At 48.8% G+C, this 20,953-nt stretch overlaps 1 protein-coding gene across 1 annotated transcript; it reads left to right on the top strand.

The window, feature by feature from the left end:
* The first annotated feature begins 15,719 nt into the window (after window positions 1–15,719).
* On the top strand, window positions 15,720–20,719 carry THRSP (thyroid hormone responsive). The gene is made up of 2 exons (XM_003254668.3): window positions 15,720–16,774; window positions 20,056–20,719. Exon 1 carries the CDS (start codon window positions 16,315–16,317, stop codon window positions 16,753–16,755), a length of 441 nt encoding a protein of 146 aa, XP_003254716.1. The 5' UTR covers window positions 15,720–16,314; the 3' UTR covers window positions 16,756–16,774; window positions 20,056–20,719.
* Window positions 20,720–20,953: the final 234 nt, after the last annotated feature.

The raw sequence follows: 20,953 nt of genomic DNA, 5'->3' as shown, positions 1-20,953 counted from the left end.
AGCAATCCTCCTGCCTCAGCCTCTTGAGTAGCTGGGACCATAGGCGCATTCCACCACACCCAGCTAAGTTACATTTTTTGTAGAGATGGGGGTCTCATTATGCTGCCCAGGTTGCAAAAATATTTTTTAATAGAGATGGGGCCTCTCACTATGTCACCCCTCTTGGTGTCAGACTCGTGGCCTCAAGCAATCCTCCTACCTTGGCCTCCCAAAGTGCTAGGATTACAGCCCACCATACCCAGCCAGAAAAATTTTAATAGGTATATATTTTATTAAATATACTATATCCTGGCCAGGCACGGTGGCTCACAGCTGTAATCCTAGCACTTTTGGGGGCCGAGGTAGGGGCATCACTTGAGGCCAGGAGTTCAAGAACAGCCTGGCCAATGTGATGAAATTTATATTTCTTTTTTTTTTTTTTTTTTTTTTTTTTTGAGACAGAGTCTCGCTCCGTTGCCCAGGCTGGAGTGCAGTGGCACAATCTCAGCTCACTGCAAGCTCCGCCTCCTGGGTTCACGCCATTCTCCTGCCTCAACCTCCTAAGTAGCTGAGACTACAGGCGCCCACCACCACGCCTGGCTAATTTTTTGTATTTTTAGTAGAGATGGGGTTTCACCACGTTAGCCAGGATGGTCTCGGTCTCCTGACCTCATGATCCACCCGCCTCGGCCTCCCAAAGTGCTGGGATTACAGGCATGAGCCACTGCACCCAGCCAACTTATATTTCTTGTCTCTACAAGAAATACGAAAATTAGCTGGACTTGGTGGCACATGCCTGTAGTCCCAGCTACTCGGGAAGGCTGAGGTGGGAGAATCCTTTGAGCCTGGGAGGTTGAGGCTGCAGCGAGCCGTGATTATGCCACTGTACTCCAGCCTGGGTGACAAAGTGAGATCTTGACTCAAAAAAACAAAACAGGCCAGGTGCAGTGGCTCACGCCTATAATCCCAACACTTTGGGAGGCCGAGGCAGGCGGATCACCTGAGGTCAGGAGTTCCAGACCAGCCTGGCCAACATGGTGAAACCCTGTCTCTACTAAAAATACAAAAATTAGCTGGGTGTGATGGCTCACGCCTGTAATCCCAGCTACTCGGGAGGCTGAGGCAGGAGAATCATTTGAACCTAGGAGGCAGAGGTTGCAGTGAGCTGAGATTGCACCACTGCACTCCAGCCTGGGTGACAGAGTGAGACTCCGTTTCAAAACCAAAAACAAACAAAAAAATAAAATAGTAAAATAAAAACAAAACAAAAATACAAGGCACCAAAGCAAGGTAACAGGTGCCTGCAGTCTGACCTAATGAGGAAGCTTAAGTGGGAAGATGATTTGAGCCTTGGAGCTCGAGACCGGCCTAGGCAACATCGCGAGACTTCATCTCAAAAAAGAAAGAAAAAAATACCATGGCATGTAAAAACAAAATTGAAAGGGATGAATGTGGTAGGCACAATAATGGCCCCCAAAAATGTCCCCTTCCTAATTCTTGGAACCTGTAAATGTTAGGTTATATGGCAAAGGGAAATAAAGGGGACAGATGGAGTTAAGATTGCTAATCAGCTGACCTTAAGATGGAAAGATTATGCTGAATTATCCAGCAGTGCCCAATGTAACTGGAGGAGGGAGAACCAGAGAGGCGGCATGAAAAGGTGTTCCTGGCTTTGAACACAGAGGAAAAGATTACAAGCCAAAGAGTGCAGGCAGCCTCTAGGAGCCAGAAAAGACAAGGAACGAATTCTCCCCAGAGCCTCCAGAAAGGAGGGCAGCCCTGCTGACCCCTTGATTTTATGCTGGTGAGACCCATGTTGGACTTCTGACCTCCAGGATTATAGGGTAATAAGTGTCTGTTGCTTAAGCCCCTAGGTTTGTGTTCATCTGTTACAACAGCAATACAAAATTAATACAAGGAGTGTCACCAGCGGCGAATCTGTATGGGTCTGCCGCAACCTCAGTTCTTGCCTCCTCAGCAGAAAGAATTCGACTGAGGCACATAAGGCAGAAGGAGAAACCGAGACAAGTCTTAGAGCTGGAGTGAAAGTTCATTAAAAGCTTTAGAGCAGGAAAGGAAAGAAAGTACACTTGGGGCCGAGTGTGGTTGCTCACGCCTGTAATCCCAGCACTTTGGGAGGCTGAAGCGGGTAGATTACGTGAGGTCAGGAGTTCAAGACCAACCTGGCCAACATAGTGAAACCCAGTCTCTACTAAAAACACAAAAATCAACCAGGTGTGGTGGCATGTGCCAGTAATCCTAGCTACTCGGGAGGCTGAGGCAGGAGAATCGCCTGAACCTAGGAGGCAGAGGTTGCAGTGAGCTGAGATTGTGCCACTGTACTCCAGCCTGGCTGACAGAGCGAAACTCCGTTGCAAAAAGAAAAAAGAAAGTACACTTGGAAGAGGGTCAAGCCAATGACTTGAAAGCCAAGCCAAGTGCACTGTTTAACCTTTTGACTTGGGGTTCTATACACTGGCAAACTTCTGGGGTCTTGTGTCCCTTCTCCCCCTATTCTTCCCTTGGGGCTGGCTATCAGCATGCGCAGAGGCCTGCTAGTGCTTGGGAGGGGAGCATGCGCAGTGTGTTTCCTGGAGTTGTGCACTGCTCACTCAAGGCATTCTTCCTTTACCAGTCAAATGTCCCTAGGAGGTCATTTACCAGCTAAACTCCACCATTTTGCCTCTTAGTATGCATGTGGGGGCCCACTTGTCCAGTTCCTGAGAGCTTATCACCAGTTTCAGGTTTCTCCTGTCTACTGGGAGACTGCCAGTCCCTGATGCCAGATGCAACCAATTATCATTTTAGCGTCACAGCTTAACAACCACTTGACCCTCACCTGATGGTCACCTGACCTTCCTGGTTGAGAGGTGGGACCTCTCCTGCCCTGCTCATGTCTGACCAGCTACCTACTGTAATAGTCACAGAAGGTGTTTGAGCAAGGGATGGATGGAGGGGGTTCTTCTTGTACTGCAGAAGGATTGGTTGTGAAGGGAGGCATCATGGAGAAGCCAGAATGGGAGCCCATCACTGTGAACCTGGCTGGAAAGGGGAAAAGGGGAAGACACCCCCAAAGGATGGCAGCAGGTGAATTGAGAACTGGAACCTCAGAAGGCCGGGAAGAATGGCATTCACTGGCTGAGTTTTGTGGATGAACTCGTGGATCTTGACGCATGTCTCCTCCCTCTCTAGCAAAGCCCCCTCGCAGCACCTGTGCAGAGTGGGGAGTGGGTCCTCAAACACTTCCTGGACTCTGGCTTGAGTCCCAGACTGGGGGCCAGCACTGTAGGCAGACCAAGAGCTGGCCCGAGGGAGGGAGACTCTGGAGCTCCTCTGACAGGGCCTGGCTGTGGCAGAAGGAGGTAGCTGAGCTTGCTAGAGTCCAGGGGTTGGCATTGGCAGCCCTCTGTGGCCAGCACTTCCTTGGGGAAAACTCAGCAAAATGTATTGGCTGAGAAAATGGAGGCAGGAGAGAAGCACACCATGGGTAGACAGACCCCACAGTCTTCATTCATTCATCCTTTCAGTCAGCAAACTAAGGACACTTTCCTAAGCTCCTTGGGTACAGTAGTCAAACTGAAGAGTCAAGGCTTGGTTCTTAGGCTGAGCACAGTGGCTCACTCCTGTAATCCTAGCACTTTGAGAGGCCGAGGAGGGAGGATTGCTTGAGATCAAGAGTTCAAGACCAACCCAGACAACATAGCGAGACGCCTGTCTCTAAAAAAAAATAAAACAAAAAAAGACCTGGTTCTTGCCTTCCAGGGGCTCCCAGATAGGAGAGAGAGAGAGACATGTTTTGGTATGAGTCTAGTCACAGAATTTTGGAGTCCATAGCCTTATAGTACATGATACCTGTGGATTGAGGGCCAGAGCCCCAGAAGGCCAGGAAGAATGGGAAGGCCGGGAAGAAGTCCTCCCAGGGGAAGGAACAAAGCATGACTGGAAATATAAGTTGGAGTCTCAGTTTCCTCATTGGTGAATTGTAGGGGTTGGGTTGCTGGATTACTATGGAGCCTTGGAGTTCTGACAACCCAGACATTTGAGATTGGCTGATGAGGGGGTGCTTTGTTGACATCGCCCCTCTCTGTACCTCTTAGCAAACCTAGAAGGCCTTAGGCTGGCCCCCAGGGCTAGTTGCATCAGCTAGAGGAAGGGCTGTGTTTTCCCAGAACTGGGGGAGGGGTGTGACAGGGGGGAAGCTGGGGTGGGGCTGGACGGGAAGACCTGCCTCTGCTCCTGGTCCACTCTGGTCAGCCCTTCACAAGGTGCCTTTGTAACAGTAGAGTTCGCAGCAGATTCTCCGAACAGCAGAGATACCCGTATTCCAGAGTAAGCAGGAAAGGTCTGGGCCTCTTAGCGTGACTTAAGGACTCCAGAGAAGGGGCCCCACCACTCCCTCAAATAAATAGCTTTCCTTAGCTGGTTGTTTGGCTCATGATGCCTCAAAACCCTCCATTCAGAGGAATTGTGTTTTTTAGCTTGGAAGATCCTGCACTTTCCAGATAGGAGACAGAGGCCTACAAAGGCAGACTGACTTGCTTAAGATGATGTCCAAGTTAGTTGTGTCCTTTTATTTTTTATTTATTTTTTTGAGACAAGGTTTCACTGTCATCCAGGCTGGAATGCAGTGGCAAAATCATGACTCACTGAAGCCTCAACCTCCTGGGCTCAAGCAATCCTCCCACCTCAGGTTCCTGGGTAGCTGAGACTACATGCAAGTGCCACCATGCCTGGCTAATTTTTATTTTATTATTATTATTATTATTATTATTTGAGACAAGTCTTGCTCTGTCGCCCAGGCTGGAGTGCAGTAGTGCGATCTCAGCTCACTGCAGCCTCCACCTCCAGGGGTCAAGCAGTTCTCCTACTTCAGCCTCCCAAGTAGCTGGGACTACAGGCATGCACCTCCACCCTCAGTTAATTTTTGTATTTTTTGTAGAGACAGGGTTTCACCATGTTGCGCAGGCTGGTCTTGAACTCCTGGACTCAAGTAATCCACCTGCCTCAGCTTCTCAAAGCGTTGGGATTACAGGCATAAGCCACTGCGCCTGGTTCAAATTTTTTTTTTGTAGAGGCAAAGTCTCACTATATTGCCCAGGCTGGTCTCAAACTCCTGGGCTCAAGCAATCCTCTTGCCTTGGCCTCCCAAAGTGCTGAGATTACAGGTGTGAGCCACTGTGCTGGCCAGTTGTTTTTTTGTTTGTTTTTTGAGACGGATTCTCTGTTGCCCAGGCTGGAATTCAGTGGTGTGATCTCAGCTCACTGCAACCTCTGCCTCCCTGGTTCAAGTGATTCTCTTGCCTCAGCCTCCCAAGTAACTGGGATTACAGGAGCGTGCCACCATGCCAGGCTAATTTTTGGATTTTTAGTAGAGATGGGGTTTCACCATGTTGGCCAGGCTGGTCTTGAACTCCTGGCCTCAAATGATCTGCCCGCCTCAGCCTCCCAAAGTGTTGGGATTACAGGCGTGAGCCACTGTGCTGGCCAGTTGTATCTTTAAGGAGAATATTTTGTAATCAGTAGCACTTGCTCTTCCCTCTACCTGGATAGCAGATCTTCCAAAAGCTGAGAACATTCAGGTCTTAGCACAGCTGTTTCTTCTTCCTGGGCATAATAACCATGTTTGGCATTGGGCATCTTCAGAGGATCTTGTTGAAATGCAGTTCCAATTCAGTAGGTCCTGGCTGGGGCCTGAGAATCTGCATTCCTGATGAGCTCTGGGGTAACTTGATGGATGAGGCTGGTCTGCAGATAACAGTGAGTAGTAAGGTTTGTTACCTTCTTTTCTCCTTCTTCTTCTTTTTTTTTTTTTTTTTGAGATGGAGTCTTGCTCTGTTGCCCAGGCTGGAGTGCAGTGGTGCAATCTCAGCTCATTGTAACCTCTACTGGGTTCAAGTGATTCTCCTGCCTCAGCCTCCTGAGTAGCTGGGATTACAGGCGCCCACCACGATGCCCAGCTAATTTGTTTTTTTTTTTGTATTTTTAGTAGAGATGGGGTTTCACCATGTTGACCAGGCTGGTCTCGAACTCCTGACCTCAAGTGATCCGCCTGTGCTGGGTGTGAGCCACTGCACCTGGCCTCGTTACCTTATTTTCTTCCTAGTACAAGTCATGATGTGATGTTAACCATATTGATCTGTGCATTGTTGGTCATTGCTCTCTTCCAACTAGTTATAAGCTGCCCTGAGTGCAGGCACCATGCCTACCTCATGTCCTGTCATATCCCCAGGCCCAGCAGAGTGTTGGCACATAGTGGGCTCCCAATACAAGAACTCCCCTGAGGGACAAAGCAGCGGGTTGAAGCACACAACAGGGGCTGAGTGCCTGGGGACAGGAGTGGGGCAGATCATGAAAATAAGGCTCCTGTTTTTCTTTTCTTTTTTTTTTTTGAGTTGGAGTTTCGCTCTTGTTGCCCAGGCTGGAGTGTAATGGCACGATCGCGGCTCACCGCAACCTCTGCCTCCCAGGTTCAGGCGATTCTTCTGCCTCAGCCTCCCGAGTAGCTGGGATTACAGGCATGCGCCACCACGCCTGGCTAATTTTGTATTTTTAGTAGAGACGGGGTTTCTCCATGTTGGTCGCGAACTCCCGACCTCAGGTGATCTGCCTGCCTCGGCCTCCTAAAGTGCTGGGATGACAGGCGTGAGCCACCGTGCCCGGCTTGTTCTTTTTTTTCTTAAGAGACAAAGTCTCACACTGTCACCCAGGCTGAGTGCAGTGGTGTGATCATAGCTCACAGCAGCCTCAACCTCCCAGACTCAAGTGATCCTCCTGCTTCAGCCTCCCAAATAGGTGGGACTACAGGCATGTGCACCACACCTGGCAAACTGTGTTTATTTTTTGTAGGAAGGAGGTCTTGCCTATATTGCCCAAGCTGGTCTCAAACTCCTGGGCCCAAGCAGTCCTCCTGCCTCAGTCTCCCAAAGTACTTGGATTATAGGCGTGTGCCACTGCACCCAGCCAGCCCCTGATTCTTTAAAAATGTTTAAATATATATAGATATAATATATGTATAATATAGCTTATATATGTGTATTATATATAGATATAATATATGTATAATATAGCTTATATATGTGTATTATATATATATATAATACATACATATATATATATAATTAATTTTTTTTAAGAGACAAGGTCTCACTATGTTGCTCAGGCTGGTCTCAAACTCTTGGGCTCAAGCAGTCCTCCCGCCTCAGCCTCCCAAAGTCTGAGATTACAGGTGTGAGCCACGGCACCTGGCCAGCTCCTGATGCTTGACCCTAGTAGTTCTGGACTGGTGTGACAAGGCAAAGAAAAACACCTAGATATCAGGTGATGTGTGTATATATATAAATCATTTTTTAGGCCAGGCACGGTGGCTCATGCCTGTAATCCCAGCTTTGGGAGGCCAAGGTGGGCAGATCACCTGAGGTCAGGAGTTCGAGATGAGCCTGGCCAATATGGTGAAACCCCATCTCTACTAAAAACACAAACTTTAGCCGAGCACGGTGGTGAATGCCTGTAATCCCAGCTACTAGGGAGGCTGAGGCATGAGAATTGCTTGAACCTAGGAGGCGGAGGTTGCAGTGAGCCAAGATCGCACCACTGCACTCCAGCCTGGGCAACAGAGTGAGACTCTGTCTCAAAAAAAAAAAAAAAAAAAAAAAAAGAAGGATATTTTATTGGCTACATTTATGAAATTGTCTCCCAGGCAGGAGAATCACTTGAGCTCAGGAGTTCAAGACCAGCCTGGGCAACATGGTGAAACCCTATATCTACAAAACATACAAAAAATTAGCCAGGCATGGTGGTGGGTGCCTGTAGTCCCTGCTACTTGGGAGGCTGAGGTAGGAGAATCTCTTGAACCCAGGTGGCGGAGGTTGCAGTGAGCTGAGATCACACCACTGCACTCCAGCCTGTGCAACAGAGCAAGACTCTGTCTCAAAAAATTTTTTTAAATCACTTTTTAAACTTGAAAGCTTTTCCCAACCTTGGCTGAATTCATTCTGTAGCTTCCTGGGGTCAAGCCCAGCCGGGGTTACTTAGGATCTGGCAGCCTCAGGCACCACTTGTTCATCTTGCCCCTTGCACCACATTCACACACTGTTCCTGGCCTGTCCCTTGAGAGCGTTGACCCCAGTCCATCTGCGGCCAGTTCAATTTGCCCAGCTTGGGGCATCCAGATCATCCAGATACTCTGGGGGTGAGGCCATAGGCAACGCTGCCAAGCCCATTCCAGTAAGCACCTCATTCAGCCTCAGTTTCCCTGCAAGAGGGCGGGAGGGAAGACTTAAGAAACTGAATGAAGCCTGAGGTCTAGTCCAGGCTACTTCCCTTCTACTACTTCCCTTCCCTTCTTTGCTGGAATTTTTTCTTCTTTCTTTCTCTTTCTTTTTCTTTCTTTCTTTCTTTCTTTCTTTCTTTCTTTCTTTCTTTCTTTCTGTCTCTCTCTCTCTCTCTCTTTCTTTCTTTCTTTCTTTCTTTCTTCTCTCTCTCCCTCTCTTTCTTTCTTCTCTTTCTTTCCTTTCTTTCTTTTTTTTTTTTTGAGACAGGGTCTTGCTCTGTCACCCAGGCTGGTGTGCAGTGGTGCAGTCTTGGCTCACTGCAACCTTCACCTCCTGGGTCCAAGCAATCCTCCCACCTCAGCCTCCTGAGTAGCTAGGATTACAGGCACACACCACCACACCCAGCTAATTTTTTTTTTTTTTGAGATGGAGTCTCGCTCTGTCATGCCCAGGCTGGAGTGCACTGGCACCATCTTGGCGCACTGCAACCTCTGCCCCCTAGGTTCAAGCGATTCTGCTGCCTCAGCATCCCGAATAGCTGGGATTACAGGCGCCCGCCACCATGCCCGGCTTATTTTTTTCTATTTTTAGTAGAGACGGGGTTTCACCATGTTGGCCAGGCTGGTCTCAAGCTCCTGACCTTAGGTGATCCACCCACCTCAGCCTAATTTTTGTATTTTTAGTAGAGAGGAGATTTTGCCATGTTGGCTAGGCTGGTCTCGAACTTCTGGCCTCAAGTGATCTACCTGCCTTGGCCTCCCAAAGTGCTGGGATTACAGGCATAAGCCACTGCACCCAGACCCTTTGCTGGAATTTTCTATCTGCAATGGCTTGAGTGGACCAGATAACCTGTCAACCCCTGGATGTGGCATTTTTGAGCAGGAAGAACTAAGTCCCTGTGGAACCACTGTCCCATTATATCTCTTAAACAGACCCAATGTCTTCCCCTTTCTGCCTCCTGCCTCCCTCTATTCCTAGAACTTGCCTGCATCTATGCCTGTCCCCTTAGAACACTCTGTCTGTCTTCTAATCTGACACTTGGCTAGCAGCATTTTATCTGGGCCTTCTGTCTGCCAGGGAGACATGGAGGCAGCCTGGGTGCATAACCTGCTGGGAGGGAGGGAATGACAGAGGGAGGCCTCCTCTCGTGCTCTGCACTCAGTCACTCACACAGCTCTTTTTTTCACCCAATTATTATACTAATTCATTCACTCTCTCCCTTTTCCACCAACACACTCATGTTCCCCCTTCCTCTTTCTGTCATTCCCTCCAATTCAAGCCCAAGAATATGTCTGGGAATAGACTTGCCTCAAAAGGGGTTAAAATACACACATAGCCAGGCACAGTGGCTCATGCCTGTAATCCTAGCACTTTGGGAAGCTGAAGCAGGCAGATCACTTGAGGCCAGGAATTTGAGACCCGCCTGGCCAACATGGCGAAACCTCATGTCTACTAAAAATATAAAAATTAAGGCTGGGCATGGTGGCTCACACCTGTAATCCCAGCACTTTAGGAGGCTGAGGCAGGTGGATCATTGGAGGTCAGGAGTTCAAGACCAGCCTGCCCAACATGGTGAGACCCTGTCTCTACTGAAAATACAAAAATTAGCCGGGCATGGTGGTGCTCGCCTGTAATCCTAGCTACTCGGGAGGGTGAGGTAGGAGAATCACTTGAATCTGGGAGGTGGAGTTGCAGTGAGCCAAGATCACGACACTGCACTCCAACCTGGGCAACAGAGCAAGACTCCATCTCAAAAAAATAAAATAAAATGCCCGGGCGCAGTGGCTCACGCCTGTAATCCCAACACTTTGGGAGGCCGAGGCAGGCAGATCACGAGGTCAGGAGATTGAGACCATTCTGGCTAGCACGGTGAAACCCTGTTTCTACTAAAAAAAATAAAAAAAATTAGCCGGGCGTGGTGGCGGGTGCCTGTAGTCCCAGCTGCTCCAGAGGCTGAAGCAGGAGAATGGCATGAACCCGGGAGGCGGGGCTTGCAGTGAGCCGAGATCACACCACTGCACTCCAGCCTGAGTGACAGAGTGAGACTCTGTCTCAAAAAAAAAAAAAAAAGTAGCCACGTGTGGTGGTGGGTACCATAATTGCAGCTACTCAGGAGGCTGAGGCAAGAGAATCACTTGAACCCAGGAGGCCGAGGTTGCAGTGAGCCAAGATCACACCACTGCACTCCAGCCTAGGTGACACAGCAAGACTCTGTCTCAAAACACACACACACACACACACGCACACACACGCAGAATAACACAGAAAGGCACAAGGATGCTGCGCTCAGGAGTTTCCCAAAGTCTGAACTGGAGAGGAATTAACAAAGGTCGCCCTCTTGGTTATCTAGATGGGGTGAGTGAGGCCCAGGGGGCCCAGGTCTGCTCCATACCACTGGGCAAAAGAAGCAGGAGGCAGCTACTCTTGGGGCACCCTGGCCTGCCCACCACACCGGAGTCAGTGCTCCCAGCCCTGTCCACGCATGGAACATCATGTTTTCCAGTTCCGAGTTGGTGACCCTGAGGCTAAGTCCAAAATGCAAGAATTAACACAGAGAGTAATGCCCGTGGGGACCTGGACCTGGATACAGGAGTTATACAATCAGGGCTGGAAGAGCCTTCGTACAGAAATCTCCAAGCTCCTCATTTGACAGCGTGGATGCTAGAGCCCAGGGAGCCTGCTTGCAAGTGGCCTGGAGGCAGCACCAGAACCCAGTTACAGTCTCCAGCCTTGTGGTCTTTGCCTGTGCCCACTGATCACCAATCCTGGATGTTTGAATACCAGGGAAGCCCCCACCGTTTTCTAAAATAGAGATGGGGTCTTGCTGTGTTGCCCAGGCTGGTCTCAAACTCCTGGCCTCAAGTGATCTTCCCACGTTGGCCTCCAAAGCGGAAAACTCAGTTTCTTGAGGAGAAAAAATTCAACAAATTTTTCCCCAAATAAAGATTAGAAAAAAAACAAAACAAAAGTGTTATAGGGCTAGAAATGAATTAATCAGGCTGGGTGCAGTGGCTCACGCTTGTAATCCAGCACTTTGGGAGGCTGAGGTGGGAGGATCACCTGAGGTCAGGAGTTTGAGACCAGCTGGCCAACATGGTGAAACACCGTCTCTACTAAAAATACAAAAATTAGCCAGGTGTGGTGGTGCATGCCTGTAATCCAGTTACCTGGGAGGCTGAGGCAGAAGAATCGCTTGAACCCGGGAGGCAGGGGTTGCAGTGAGCCAAGACTCTTGTCTCAAAAAAAAAAAATCAATTTTTTTTTGTGTTTGAAACAGGGTCTCCCTCTGTCACCTAGGCTGGAGCGCAGTGGCATGATCATGGCTCACTGCAGCCTCCACCTTCTGGGCCCAAGCGATCCTCCCACCTCAGCCTCCCGAGTAGCTGGAACTACAGGCATGTGCCACCACGCCCAGCTAATTTTTTTGTATTTTTAGTGGAGACAGGGTTTCATCATGTTGGCCAGTCTGGCCTTGAACTCCTGATCTCTAGTGATCCACCTGCCTCGGCCTCCCAAAGTGCTGGGATTAGAGGTGTGAGCTACCACGTCCGGCCTGGGAACCTGCTTTTTGAGGTGACTGGACATTATAAACAAAGAACCTAGAATGTACTAGGAAGTGAATCTAGGCTGAGTGCAACGGCTCAGGCCTGTAATCCACTGCAATGCACTTCGGGAGGCCAAGGTGGGAGGATGGTTTGAGCTCAGGAGTTTGAGACCAGCCTGGGCAATGTAGGGAGACCCAGTCTCTGCAAAAATAATAATTTTTTAAAAACTAGCCCGGGTGTGGTGGCTCATGCCTGTAATCCCAGCACTTTGGGAGGCCGAGGCAGGTGGATCACAAGGTCAGGAGTTCAAGACCAGCCTGACCAATATGGTGAAACCCCATCTCTACTAAAAATACAAAAGTTAGCCGGGTGTGGTGGCATTCGCCTGTAATCCCAGCTACTCAGGAGACTGAGGCAGGAGAATCGCTTGAACCCAGGAGGTGGAGGTTGTGGTGAGCCGAGATCGCACCACTATACTCCAGCCTGGGTGACAGGCGAGACTCCATCTCAAAAAACAAACAAACAAACAAACAAACAAACAAAAAACTAGCCAGATGTGATGGCTATTTGTGGTCACAGTTACCGGCAGGTTGAGGTGGGAGGATTGCATGGGCCCAGAAAGTGGAGATTGCAGTGAGCCATAATCATGCCACTGCACTCCAGCCTAGGTGACAGAGCCAGACCCTGTCTCAAAAAAAAAAAAAAAAAAAAAAAAACAGTAGTAAATCTAATGGTCATCATTCAGCCAATAGTTACTGAGCATTTGCAGTGATGAAATGTAGAGTGGCAAGTCCAGGCATGGAGAAATAAATGAGGAACGCAGGGAGCAGAGTCAGAAGGCAGAATCGGCTAGAAAGAAGGCAGTGCCTGCTTATTTTATTTTTTTATTTTATTTATTTTGTTGTTGTTGTTGAGACGGAATCTTGCTCTGTTGCCCAGGCTGGAGTGCAGTAGTGCGATCTAGGCCCACTGAAACCTCCACCTCCTGGGCTCAAGCATTTCTCCTGCCTCAGCCTCCCAAGTAGCTGGGATTACAGGCGCCCACCACCATGCCCGGCTAATTTTTTGTATTTTTAGTAGAGACGGGGTTTCACCATGTTGGCCAGCTGGTGTTGAACTCCTGACCTCAGGTGATCCACCCGCCTCGGCCTCCTAAAGTGCTGGGATTACAGGCATGAGCTACCACACTTGGCTCAGCGTCTGCTTATTGAGTCCCGCAGTCTCCTAGGCATTTCATAAATATCATCTCTCACCCCATCACACCCATAGGGAAGAGTCAGGACACATTTCAGCTCCTCTTTGCCAAGGAATGAATAATGTGTGTTCCTTGGCTTATTGCTTTACCATCTCCGGCCTCAGTTTCCTCATCTGTAAATGGGGTCTACCTACCACATACAATTGTTGGGAGGATTGAGTTCTGCTCTAAGAACTTTGTATATTGACCGGCGTGGTGGCTCACACCTGTAATCCCAGCACTGGCCATCATGGTGAAACCCCATCTCCACTAAAAATACAAAAATTATCCAGGCGTGGTGGAGGGCACCTGTAGCCCCAGCTACTCGGAAGGCTGAGGCAGGAGACTCGCTTAAACCCAGGAGACAGAGGTTGCAGTGAGCCAAGATCATGCCACTGCACTCCAGCCTGAGCGACAGAGTGACACCTTGTCTCAATTAAAAAAAAAAAAAAAAAAAAAAGCTCAAGGTTAAAAAAAAAAGAACTTTGCATATATAACTTAGCTTAGAATAATATGTCCTCAGTTAATGTTTGCCCTTATCATTATTACAACATATGAGGAAGCCGAGGCTCAGGGAGGCTGGTGCTCTCTTGTTTCCCTCCACTGCTTGCAGTACACAGAGGGTTAAGGCGGAAGCTTTGCCCTCTGCAGCTGGCCCAGGCCTGGATTTGGCTGCCTGTTCTGCCCTGGAGAAGCAAGGCCAACTGTCAACACAGGGTAACTTCAGGTCATCTGTGGCTCTGCATGGCCAGCCTGCCAAGGGGACTTGACGAGAGGGACGATCGCTGCTTTCCTCTCAGGTCTGACGGAGCTAGGGCACGCCTACTCCTGTCATGTCCGAGATATGAGACCTTGGGCAAGTACCTCTCCCTTTCCGAGTCTCAGTTTGGTCTCAGTTTTATCTTGGGATACTTATGTTTTTCTGTCTCAGGGCCCCTGTGGAAACTGAGTTTGCACACCACTCTGCTGTGCCAACATAAGCGTAGTTAAGTCCAGTAACTCTGGGTGGGGTAAATATTACAATTTAAAGGGGAGGGGTTATAGGGAAGTAGAATATTTTTTTCTTTTTCTTTTTTTTTGAGACAGGGTCTTGCTCTGTCACCCAGGCCGGAGTGCAGTGGCGCCATCACAGTTCACTGCAGCCTTGACCTCCCGGGCTCAAGCAATCCTCCCACCTCAGCCACTTGAGTAGCTGAGACCTCAGATATGTGCCATCACACCCAGCTAATTTTTTAAAATTAATTTTTTGTAGAGATAGGGTCTCATATGTTGCCCATGCTGGTCTCAAACTACTGGGTTCAAATGATCCTCCTGCCTCAGGCTTCCAAAGTACTGGGATTACAGGCATGAGCCACCATGCCGGGCTGGGAGGCGGAATTTTGTTCAGTCTAAAGATAAGCTTTTTCATAGCTCTGGCTGTAGTGGGAGGGAGCAAAGGAGTGAATGATTGTCAGTTGGGAGGGTGCAGAGTGGGCTCCTGCCCTAGGGTGGAGGTGAGGGTGGCTTAGGTGAGACAACACTGAGGCCCTGTTCAGCCCCACGTCCCCTCCCTATGCTCCCTCCTCCTCTCTCCTCTCCTGCAGGCGTGGGAGGTATCATCATTCAGCAGATTTCACCGGAGGCAGTGGAGGAGGCAAGGTACCTGAGCCAGAACTCAGAAGGTCTTATTCTCCACTTGACTCTGCCACTAACTTGTTGTGCAACTTTGGGCCTTTCCCCAGGCCTTCATTTTCTTTTTTTTTTTTTGAGGCAGAGTCTCCCTCTGTCGCCCAGGCTGGAGTGCAGTGGCGCAGTACGATCTCAGCGCACTGCAAGCTCCACCTTCTGAGTTCACGCCATTCTACTGCCTCAGCCTCCCGAGTAGCCGGGACTACAGGCGCCCACCACCACGCCCGGCTTATTTTTTGTATTTTTCGTAGAGGTGGGGTTTCACCGCGTTAGCCAAGACGGTCTCGATCTCCTGACCTCGTGATCCACCCGCCTCGGCCTCCCAAAGTGCTGGGATTACAGGCATGAGCCACCGCACCCGGCCATTTTCTTAAATATCTAATAAAAAATATATAGCAAATGCAGTTTGTAAACTATGACAATATGACCATGCAAAAGATTATTATCTTCCAAGACTGCTGGTCCAAGGAAAGGTCAATAATAAAGTGGAAGCATTGTAGCTTGTGGAATGACTGGTTAGATTTGGGAGAAGCCTTAGCAATAATCTAGAATCTACATAGATAATACATCTGAGGATTGGGCTTTGTGGTTTACAAAGCCTTTTTTTCCTCTTTTGATCCCAGCTGCTTGTCTGGACTGATACAAGGCATTTTTATTAGTTTGTCTTATTCAATCCTCACACCACCTCAAATTTACAGAGGATATGGATCGGTTAACTTGTATTTGTAACCTCATGTCAGTCCAGAGCACTGCCTGGAGGTGGGTAGAGGTGGTCCTGGGCTGGAATCCCAGCCCCAATGGGACCTTGAGCAAGTTACTTTAGCTGTCTGCACCTAAATTTCCTCACTGGCAAAACAGGAATACTGGTGGTTCACACCTGCAACTCCAGCACTTTGGGAGGCTGAGGTGGGAGGATTGCTTGAGTCCAGGAGTTCAGAACCAGACTGGGCAACATAGCAAGACCATCTCTACAAAAATTAAATAAATAAAACATTTACAAGGGTTGTGGTGAAGATTAAATGAGATCACTCACGAAAAAGCTCAGCAGACCCTGATGTGCAGTAGGTGCTCAATAAATGTTAGCCAGCAAAAACAAAAAAAAAATCAGCTAGGAAATTGCAGTACTGGACTTCTGACTCCAACCTCAATGTTCCTTGCCCCACATCAAGCTGTTTCACTTCAAATCCTCTCCATTTCGCAATGGAGTCATCCCGGGTTGAAGGAGTGAACTATGCATTGGAGGGCTGCCCTAAGCAGGCAGCAAAGAGACAGCTTGGTCTCCAGTGACCTGAAAGAATTATTTATTGCCCTGAAGTCCAGTGTGCCAGTTGCCAAAGGGAAAAGCTTCCTTCCAACTGGCTCAGCAAGCTGACAGAGGAAGAGTCGGGTTCTTGCTGGGGCAGTCATGCAGAGCTGGGATGACAAGCAGAAGGCTGGCAGATCTGTCTCTGGGCAGATGGATCACCTGATACACATGCTGGGGCCTGAGCCCTGGGATTGGCCCAAAACAGGGCTGTGTTGACCCAAAAGCTGGGCATTGGCATCCTGTCAATCTGCCGAGAGCCTAGAAATAGTGCGGGGACAGTCTGCTGGTCTCAGTGTGTTAGAGGAAGCAACCATGCAGGTGCTAACCAAGCGTTACCCCAAGAACTGCCTGCTGACCGTCATGGACCGGTATTCAGCCGAGGTGCACAACATGGAGCAGGTGGTGATGATCCCCAGCCTTCTGCGGGATGTGCAGCTGAGTGGGCATGGGGGCCAGGCCCAGGCTGAGGCCCCTGATCTCTACACCTACTTCACCATGCTCAAGGCCATCTGTGTGGATGTGGACCATGGGCTGCTGCCGCGGGAGGAGTGGCAGGCCAAGGTGGCAGGTGGGGAAGAGAATGGAACCGCAGAGACAGAGGAAGTCGAGGACGAGAGTGCCTCAGGAGAGCTGGACCTGGAAGCCCAGTTCCACCTGCACTTCTCCAGCCTCCATCACATCCTCACGCACCTCACCGAGAAAGCCCAGGAGGTGACAAGGAAATACCGGGAAATGACGGGACAAGTTTGGTAGACCTTGGACACTAGGGAAGGTAATGGTGGCCATGCTGGTGGGTGTGAGTCTACAAAGGGACATTCCAGGAGAGGACAGGGGGCAGTGGTGCAACCCAGTGGGAGAGGAACAGCCTGGCTCTCAGACAGAGCCACTCTTGGGTCAGGGTATTGGGACCACAACCTAGGGGGGCCTAAGACTAGGCCTGTGTTACTATCCTTCTGACCTCAAATTGGCAATTGCAATGAAGTGATATGGAAACAGAAGAAAAAGTGGCCTGTGAGGACATATCTCATATGCACATATATGTGTTTGTGCATGTGTGCATTTATTAGTATGTGAATGCTTGTAAATGTGTGAATTGAATGAGTGTGTTCTCATCATTGACTTTGTTAAGAATTTGATTAAAGAGGGGCCGGGCATGGTGGCTCACACCAAATCCCAGCATTTTGGGAGGCCGAGGCGGGCGGATCATGAGGCCAGGAGATGGAGACCATCCTGGCTAACATGGTGAAACCCAATCTCTACTAAAAATACAAAAAATTAGCTGGGCGTGGTGGTGGGTGCCTGTACTCGGGAGGCTGAGGCAGGAGAATGGCATGAACCTGGGAGGCGGAGGTTGCAGTGAGCCGAGATTGTGCCACTGCACTCCAGCCTAGGTGACAAAGGGAGACTCCATCTCCAAAAAAAAAAAAAGAAACTTACCTAAGGCATGCATATTGACTTCAGTGAACATTGTGAATTCCGTGTGTGTGACAGTGTTTCCCAACATTTTTTCAAGTCACAGAACATGGAAAATTATATGGCACATGGGGATACATAGGTGAGGCTGCTTGCAGTACTGCTACAACAGGCTGGGGGTACTCTGACCATCCCAGGTTGGAACCCACCAAACGGGAAGCCGAGGGACCACTGTCATGGCACTCTAATCCATTCCAGGCAAACCGGAGTGTGCGGACATGCCTGTTGGGAAGCCCTGCTGTATGTACATACGAATATGTGTTCCAGTCTGAGCCTACATGTCTATGCACAGAGGGGCTGGGGTGGTGAGTGTGGATGAGCAGCAAGCTAGACAAGCAGGTGGTGGCAGAGGGTAGGAGGTGGGAAGGGGCCCTAGCATGGTGACCACTAGTTTACTCATGGATAAAGACTAGTATTAATAGAAATTGGACCACAGCACCTGCCAGTTTTGATTCTGTGCCACCTGCCAGCCCTGCTCCCACAAACTGGTCTCATTAGTTGTAAACAACATCCACATCCATTGCAATCTCAAAACCACCTGATGCAGCTATGTAGGAAAAGATTCTCATCCCCAGTTTACTAGTATGGAAATTGAAGCCAGAGAGGTGAAGTGACTCACCCAAAGTCACACAGTAAGGAGACAAAAGTAAGACTGGCCTTAACTTTGAGCTGAGTGTTCTTTCCATCGTACCCACTGTCTGCCATATTGTGTTATCTTCATAATCTGTGTGAAGGCTGCTGTGTAATTATGGGGAATAAACACGGACCCCCAAACGCAGAGCCTATGGAGAACTCTGCTCCAGGCATTTTCTCAGCCATTTTTCCTTCTCCCACTTCAAACCCAAACTGTCAACCTCAACCCTTCTTCCCTCTCCCCTTGAGGTTCCCCAAGTTGCCTCACGGAGGTTCTTCTTGAATTAGACTGGGCTGTGTCAACAGCTCTGGGTTCACAGTTCTGATTCTATCACTAATGAGCTGTGGGGCCTTGGGCAAGCTAGTTCATTTCTCTGGGTTTCAGCTTCTTCACTGAATAATAACAGTGGTAGTAAAACTAACAACTGGCATTTGAATAGTTTTAAGATCACTTTGCATATCCATTATCTAATGGAATTATCATTCCCCAACCCCCAGGTTGGAGTGCAATGTGCAATCTCAGCTCACTGCCACCTCTGCCTCCCAGATTCAAGAGATTTTCCTCAGCCTCCCAAGTAGCTAGGATTACAGGTGTGTGCCACCACACCCGGCTAATTTTTAAAAAATTAGTAGAGACAGGGTTTCACCGTGTTGGCCAGGCTGGTCTCGAACTCCTGACCTCGTGATCCACCTGTCTCAGCCTCCCAAAGTGCTGGGATTACAGGCATGAGCCACTGCGCCCAGCCTATCATTCCCTTTTGCAGATGAAAAAACTGGAGGCCTGAGAAGTAAAATGAGTCCAAGTTTGCTCAGTAAATAACAGCCAAGATGTGAACCCTGGCCTAATTAGTCTAATTCTTTTCCTCTACAGTGATGTTCCTTAGAGCCTTAGACATTTGCAGAGTGGGCTCAAAGTGGGAACTGGGCATGGCAGAGTGGGTAGAAACCACACTCTGACTCACCAAATAGCTTCAAACGCCAGAGCAGCAACTCTACACCATAATGTTTCAACACACCCTAACCTGATTTTCATTCAGAGGCAATATGGTATAGCAACAGTTAAAAATCTGGGCTCTTGTTCTGGCTCTTCCATTGACTTCTGTATTATTCTAGATAATTTTTTTTTTTTTTTTGAGATGGAGTCTCACTCTATTGCCAGGCTACAGTGCAGTGGTGCGATCTCAGCTCCCTGCAACCTCCACCTCCCGGATTCAAGCAATTCTCTTGCCTCGCCACTCGAGTAGTTGGGACTACAGGTGCACGCCACCACGCCCAGCTAATTTTTTGTATTTTTAGTAGAGATGGGGTTTCACCATGTTGGCCAAGATGGTCTTGATCTCCTCAGCTTGTGATCCTCCCCGCTTGGCTTCCCAAAGTGCTGGGATTACAGGTGTGAGCCACCGTGCCCAACCTTTTTTTTTTTTTTTTGAGATGGAGTCTTGCTCTTGTCACCCAGGCTGGAGTGCAATGGCACGATCTTGGCTCACTACAACCTCTGCCTCCCAGATTCAAGCAAGTCTCCTGCCTCAGCCCCCCAAGTAGCTGGGATTACAGGCTCACACCACCATGCCCAGCTAATTTTTGTACTTTTAGTAGAGACGGGTTTCACCATGTTGGCCAGGCTGGCCTCGAACTCCTGACCTCAAGTGATCCACCCACCTTGGCCTCCCAAAGTGCTGGGATTACAGGTGTGAGCCACCACGCCCAGCCCTAGACAACTTATTTTACCTTTCTGTATCTGTTTCCCTGTTAGTAAAATACAGCAGAGAAATCAAATGAGTTATTCCAGCTCTGACAACCTAGGATTCTCCTTACAGTGCTGAGGCACTGCCAGTTTTCCAACAGCAACATCAGCATTGTTCTTCCTGCTTCAATGGGCATGTGACAGTATCTTAGTTGTTTGAATTGATACTGACTTGGCCTTTTAAAAATTTCTTCACTCCACAGATCCCTTCACATGATAGAAAGCAGACTCTTTGATGTGGCTGGCGGAGCAGTTCACTAGCCGATGATGAGAGCAGAAAGGCCTAGACCTGCCGCCAGAAGTGAAGGCGGCTCAGTTCTCCGGGATGCTTCTCTACCTCCTGAGCACCAATTCCTGGATTCCAGTCACTGGCGCACCTTTAGAATGTCTGTTGCTATTCACTGCTCCCCTCGCTCCTCTTACCAGCTTGGGGAGGTGACCAGTGGTCCAGTGTGGTATGGTAGGAAGAGTGTAGGTGTTGGCACGTGACCAAAATTCACATCTCCCCTCATGGCAGTCATTCAGTACATGTACTTGTACAAGTTATTTAATCCATTGGAGCCTAAATTCCCTCATCTATAAAATGGGGATAATATTATCTACCTCACAAGCTTATGAAAACTAAACATGATGAATCTAAAGCACTTGGCATGTGAGGGCTATTAAAATAGCCTGATTTTTTTTTCTCCCCCTCTCCCCTATGTATTTGCTCTGGCCCTTGCTTTTTACCCTCTAGAGCTAAGAGGTAGCAGAGTCTCTTGGGATGAGTGGTTCACCCTCTTTTATTTGGCGACCACTGATGAGGCCAATGACAGGTGAACTATAAACCTATTTATTGCACAACTAATTAAAAAAGCCAAAGCCTTGTATTTGTACATCTTTGTTATTTCTAAAGCACTTTCTCCAACCTAATTTCAGTTTTTACAATTGGTACTCAAGGAAATAGAGACAGAATTCATTTGATTTTGCCCAGAAACCATCTGCTTATATTTATAAGGCCACCTAATTTGAAATCATATATAGGCCAGGCGCAGTGGCTCACGCCTGTAACCCCAACACTTTGGAAGGCCAAGGCAGGTGGATCACAAGGTCAAGAGATCG

Source organism: Nomascus leucogenys, chromosome 15 (genome assembly GCF_006542625.1).
Source record: "Nomascus leucogenys isolate Asia chromosome 15, Asia_NLE_v1, whole genome shotgun sequence".
Classification (NCBI taxonomy): Eukaryota; Metazoa; Chordata; class Mammalia; order Primates; family Hylobatidae; genus Nomascus; species Nomascus leucogenys.
This window is presented reverse-complemented; position numbering and strand designations above follow the sequence as displayed.